Source organism: Pygoscelis adeliae, unplaced genomic scaffold, assembly GCF_000699105.1.
Source record: "Pygoscelis adeliae isolate BGI_AS28 unplaced genomic scaffold, ASM69910v1 Scaffold267, whole genome shotgun sequence".
Lineage (NCBI taxonomy): Eukaryota > Metazoa > Chordata > Aves > Sphenisciformes > Spheniscidae > Pygoscelis > Pygoscelis adeliae.
This window is the reverse complement of record NW_008825150.1, coordinates 4,938,085-4,944,084: the sequence shown is the minus strand read 5'-3', so window position 1 is coordinate 4,944,084 and position 6,000 is coordinate 4,938,085. Positions and strand designations below refer to the sequence as shown.

Genomic DNA, 6,000 nt, shown 5'->3' with positions numbered 1-6,000 from the left:
ACAGCATCTTACATTGTTTATTTTTATCCTGATTTCTTTATGTAGGAAAAAAAGAAGTAAAAAAGGTGAAAGTAAGGAAGTAAAATGCTTTCTCCTAAAATTTCTGTATGAAAAATTGTGGTCAGAGACATTTAAAAAGAGTGTGGGAAAGAGGTGTCTCAAATACCTTACAGTATAATTGTGGAACAAGAGATAAGAGATAAATACAGATAAATAGAAAATAGACAAATTATCAAACAATATTGTTTAATATTTTAAATAGAGCCATTTCCAGGCCTGACTAAAAATGTGAAAGTATTTTACAAATCAGTAAGAAGCAAGAGGTGGGATAGATTACAAAGGGTCTTGAAAATTAAGACTGCCAGGGAAGGAGGATAAGATAAGATTCTCAGGCATAAGAATAACATAAACCAAAAATAAGAGAAAGAGAATGATAGATACAGAAAAAAATAGTGATATAGAAGAATCCATAGCCTGTATGAATAGCATACATATCATAGCCTCATGAATCCCTCAGCGTGCTGGCAAGTTATGTAGAAGATAGTACAACTTCATGAAGAGCAGATTGTATTGTCGGATAATTACAGAAAATCAACATTTGTTTTTTTTGAACATGGATTTTTTAACTAACGTCTTCGTATCTCAAAATACTGTGTGCATATGAACTCTGCTGTTTCAAAACAAATGAGGACCAGCTGGTTTAAAGCATAACCACCTATGTCATCTTATTATCAAGGCAAAATGATCATAATCTTCTGTCCAAAATTGATGTGATTATTTGTTTGCATATCCAAAGCAGCAAAGTTTTATTTAATTTTTCCTTAATTAACAGTTATAATTTATTATCAAGTCACATTGCTTACGGCAAAGTAAGTGACTAACCTCAGTACTCTTACCTCTCCAGTCCTCCCCACTTCCTTCCAATTTGACTTACAACTTACTTGGTCTGAAACTGGATCTCAGTGCCTGTCTTTTCAGTCTTATTGTTACATATGGGCAATATTTTTAATGCAAACAAATAAGTGATATAATCAATGATGAATAAAGACATTTCTGATGTTTAGTTAGAAGAAATACCAGTTTGATTTTTTCATCCCTTCCACAGAGCGCCTTACATTTTTCTGCTATGAACTTCACTGTCACGACAGACTGTAGCTATACTCGCATTCCTTTATGCATTCAGCATATAATTATGTTGCTGTCACAATGTATTAAAATGACCATTACATATACCTGCATATCAGAGTAACTGGGAATTCAGGAGTACAAATTCAGTACGTTATCTCAGCTTTAAAAACAACAGACAAAATAAACACGTTATATACACTCTCAATGCTTAAGGGTAACTAGCTTGGCCTATATGGCATGGTGACCCATCACATGTGGCCACGTGTTGTGGTTGCATCTACTAAAAAAGTATTCTATTCATACATGATAATTTCTACAAAAATTAAATTAGAAATTACAAGCTAAATGAAATTCCTCACGATTAAGAGACTAGCAATATGTTATGGTAAGATGGCATTATTTCTGTTCCAAATTTTAGGTTATTATTATGAAATTCCATCCATTGGAGCCATAAGAATAAACACCCAGGTAAGTGTGTTGACCATATGCAGATACAGTTGTAACACAAACAAGTAGAGTAATTTCTGTTCTTAAATATGTTGCATTTCACCTCTGTTTGAATCAATTAAATTTTAAGATACACTACATTAAGAACAGAGAAAAAAATTAAGGCTTTCTTTTACATATGAGGTATTATTCTGTTAAAGTATCCTAATTTATTTATTTCTTTTTAGTAGTTTCAGTGAGCCAATTTACAATGTCATCCCTGCTTCCCTGGCCAGCTGGCCCACAGCAGCTTGCATGCATACTAGTCATGCTAGCATCCTCTAAAGCAGTCTGACCATGTGCACACAACATAGCGTTTGAAGTGATCTGCATCCTGCAGACCTTCTCTGCACAATGATTATGTTTTGGGTTCAGTTTTCCTCCTGGCCTTACATGGTCCCTCTTTGATCCTGAGACACGGCAACAATTTTTTAATAAAGTTCTATAAAAGCAGTACATTTTTATAACATGTCTAGACATTAATAGTCTGGCTCCTGCCATACTTTCAGCATAATCCTGAGGGTTTGTATTACATGGAGAAGGCTGTGGATGTCTGTGAGGGCGTAGCCCTGCTAGATTATCTGAACTCAGCTGGGCAGAAACAGTGACCTGGTACAATCCTGCTTATAGCAGAGGTTCCTGGATTGATCCAACCAGTCTGGGAGAGACACAGCTTTTTTCCTTCAAAAAGGATTCAGGACAGTTTTAGCAGCCATGCGTGTAGATAATTAAGGGCACAGGACCCTGGAATTATATGGTGTGATCCAAACTGACAGTGCAGATGAACAGATATTCTTTTCAGTTGCCTGAAAGCCCATGTATTCACATGTCCAGAAAAGCAGAGGAATATCATGGCAGTTCTTTGTCCTTCCAAGGCCAGGCATGACATTTTTTTGGCAGAAAATAAGTCCTTTTTTTGGCTTGAATAAGAGTCCTTTGATTCTGTTAAACTCTTCCAGATAGTGTCTGGCAAGAAATATCCCTAATATGATCAGACAAATAGAAAAGGTTGAAGACTGAAACAAGTTTGATGTCATCCACTCCCAAACCAGACCAGAAGTCTGACATCCTTTAAGATCACCAGCTTTAGCCATGCTCCATGACTGAAGGAAGGCAGGGACTATTAGGTTTTAAAACTCTGAATTTTTTGTTTCAATAGAAGTTACGCAAGTTCTTGCTGTAGGAGCTTAACATGCCCAGCTGCTGCACCACTCACCCTCCATCGCCCACTCTATCTTCTGGGTTGAAGGTTCTGCAATCTGCTTGTAATTAATTTTGGAACAGAAATAGTTGTAATTCTCATTTGTGGAAAGAGAGCAGTGGTTATGGATGTGTAAGGTCCATGTGACTGAGACTGAAATACAGGAATTGCCTTGGCAGTGAATACTGCAAACTGAAGACTGAATTGTTGGGTAGTATAATTTTAAAGACATAATTAAATACTACTCCTGTATTAGTACTGAATTTTGACTTTTTTTTTTTTTACGTGTTTTTATTTCATTATTGCTTATTTTTTATGCTGTTTCTGGACTTGGTTTAATAACTGCCTTCTGATGAGTTTATTACACTTTTTTGGCAGGAATATCTGGATGTTTTGGGAAGACCAATGGTTTTAGCTGGAGAGAAAGCCAAACAAGTCCAATGGACAAATGTCTATCTGGATGCTCTGGTATGATCTGTATTTATCTCTAGTAAAGTAAGAATCTTATCAAATCAGCAACTATAGGGTCCATTTTCCACAGTCCTGAGGACTCAGTTTCCTACAGTTCCAAACATAATATTCTCGCATTTCCAGCATCTGTACACATCAATAGAGCAATTTTCTGAACAGCTATTTCTAACATGTTGGTCCTTACTTGCACCTAGTATCCTCCTAAGTGTCCTGACCTTTAACAGAGAAAAGCAATTTCTCCTACACAGTGATCTTTAAGTGTAGGTCATTGTTGTCCTCAAATTAACAAAAGAAAAAAAGCAGAAAATAGTTTTCCAGTGTTGTACCTATGCTGCAGTAGAGGTCATCTGTTACGTTACTGGTATGGAGTTATTTTTTTTTAAAGCATTCCAGGCAGAATGAAACCTGTCAATGTTATTGGGTATTTGCACAGATTTTGAAGTTGGGTCTCTAAACTATCATGGTGGTTGTAATTACTTGCTTGCTCAAGGTAATGATTTCTTTAATTGGACAGTGTATATAATGGGGAAATAAACGAAAAGATATATGAAATGCTTTCCTTACTGCTGAATTTATCACTTCGGTCTTGTAAAACAAACATATTCAGGAAACTACGAAATGCAAAGTATTATTAGCTGCAATCCAATCTGTTGCTCTAGATAACCTTCTTCTGAGTAACTCTAACTAGGCAAAAATTACTGCAAAATGGTCATCTGGAATCATGTATTTATCCAAGTTCACATGGTCATCTAATGTCATGTCAAAATCCACTTTTTCCCGTCAGTCAGCATTACTGTAAAGTTTTTATCAACTCATCATAGAACTGAGCGTGACACAAAGGAACCAGTTTTTCTTTGGAATTTCAATGGCCAGAAGTTCATTAACCATGTTTTCTTGGTTACTGTTGAGGTACTTACTGGAAACATAAAGGATGTTAGGACGAAAGTTCATATGTTCTGTACATATCCTGTTGTAAAGCCAAAGCTAAATTTATAACTGGGGATAGAAAGAGATCTGTTTAATGAAGTAAAATGAGTGATACCTGCAGACTTCTGTTGTGTTGCTTTATATTTTCAGTGGGTTCATTCAGTCTTTCCTTCAAACTTTTCTGCATTCATGTGTTTTGCATGTGTGTTTGGGTATAGATAATGATGTGTGTGTATAAACATATATATTTGTGTGTGTGCATACATATATATTTATAAAAAGTAGGGCATGTTCTTTTTACTAATATATTTATTAAGTGAAGACCAACCCAAGCTAAACTGTTGAGGTAAAGGCTGGAATTTGTGGACTTTCTCATCACAGATGAGAGCATAAAGGCACAGGTGTATCTAATCCACTCTGGAGCCTTTTCGTGATTCTTGGTTTTAGCAGGGATTGGGACTAGCTTGTTGCACTGGTTCTTTATCTTAAATTCCCGAAAGCAATTCCTTCCTGTAGGGCTTGCCCTTCTCCTGCTTGTGCCTCACTCGACTTCGTCCTATCCTTTTTCTCTTAGTGTCCAGCAGCTGTTTTGGGGCTGAGGCTAAAATAATGCAAAGTGTATTACATGAGGCCACATTTGAATAGAGCTTAAGTTCAGGTTATGAAATCCTAAAGAGGTACTTTCATTTGATGCTGTCTTTCAAGACTGTCTTTAATAATTTGATGTATTTGTGGCAATTCACACCTCTTTTCTTGCCCTGTTCCTTCAGATTCTGTTACAGTGTTGCTCTGGCCTCACTTTCTGCAAGATAATCCCAGAATTTTCAGATACTTTTAGGCTTACCAGTTAGTCGTAATTTATTCACAATTATTGTCCTCTCTCACTGTACATTTTTTTGGGGGGAGAGGGTGTTATCGCCCATACATACTCCTCTTCAATGCTACTTCTAAAAAATATCCTCCTCTCTCTTTTCTTCTGATTCATCTCCATTTCTTGCTTCTCTTATTCCCCTAAAAAGTCTACTTGTCCTTCTCTTCACCTTGCTTGTTGTAACATTACTAACTCTGATCTCATCACTTTTCATTTTATATGCAAACTTAAGTTCATGAATGATGGTTTAAAATTCAAAAAGGTGCTACTAGACTGGGCAAATGGAGAACTGATTTCATCAGAGTGGATTAATAAAGTACTTCATCTTATTTTTTCCTAATGAAACAAAGGCAGAGAAGTGATATGGTTTGTTTTGGAAGTTCCTCACTAAAATACATGGAAGGAGTAAGCATCAGTGAGGGGGGAAAATTTGAAATTAAAAACAAACATTAGGACAAAAAAAGGTAGAAATCTGCCTGTGGACAATTTAGGATGGAAAACAAATCTTTTCAGGCTATCTAAACGTATGGCTTTCTGGATCCTATTTTCAGTATGAGTTGTGACTGTTAATAAAGGAAAAAACAAATTTCTTATATCTGCCCTCAGTACCAGAAGGGACTATGTGATTTTGCAGAACTGATGATGGGCATTATTGCAAGCCATTGAAAAGTAGTGATGATATGAATAGTAGTAGTATTACCTGTTGGATTTTTCTGTTGATTTTGCCTGTATGTATTTGTTGCCTACCTATTTGCTATCTTTAAGTTTGGTTTGTCTTTCTCCTTTTTTTCTTTTTTTTTTTTCCCCCTACTATCTAGAGCTTTTATATAGTGGGAACTGTAGCTGTAAACATGTTTTCATAACATTTAGTTTTTATTAAACCATTATAACATAAATTGTTGCACACCATCTTTTT

At 35.8% G+C, this 6,000-nt stretch overlaps 1 protein-coding gene across 1 annotated transcript in view; it reads left to right on the top strand.

Annotated features, from left to right (window-relative positions):
* The window catches only part of CACNA2D1 (calcium channel, voltage-dependent, alpha 2/delta subunit 1), a 379,635-nt gene that overhangs the window by 314,916 nt on the left and 58,719 nt on the right, over positions 1 to 6,000 (top strand). The window contains exons 13-14 of the mRNA XM_009328361.1: positions 1,547 to 1,596; positions 3,194 to 3,283. Of these exons, the coding sequence (XP_009326636.1) occupies positions 1,547 to 1,596; positions 3,194 to 3,283 (140 nt within the window). The remainder of the gene's footprint in view (positions 1 to 1,546; positions 1,597 to 3,193; positions 3,284 to 6,000) is intronic.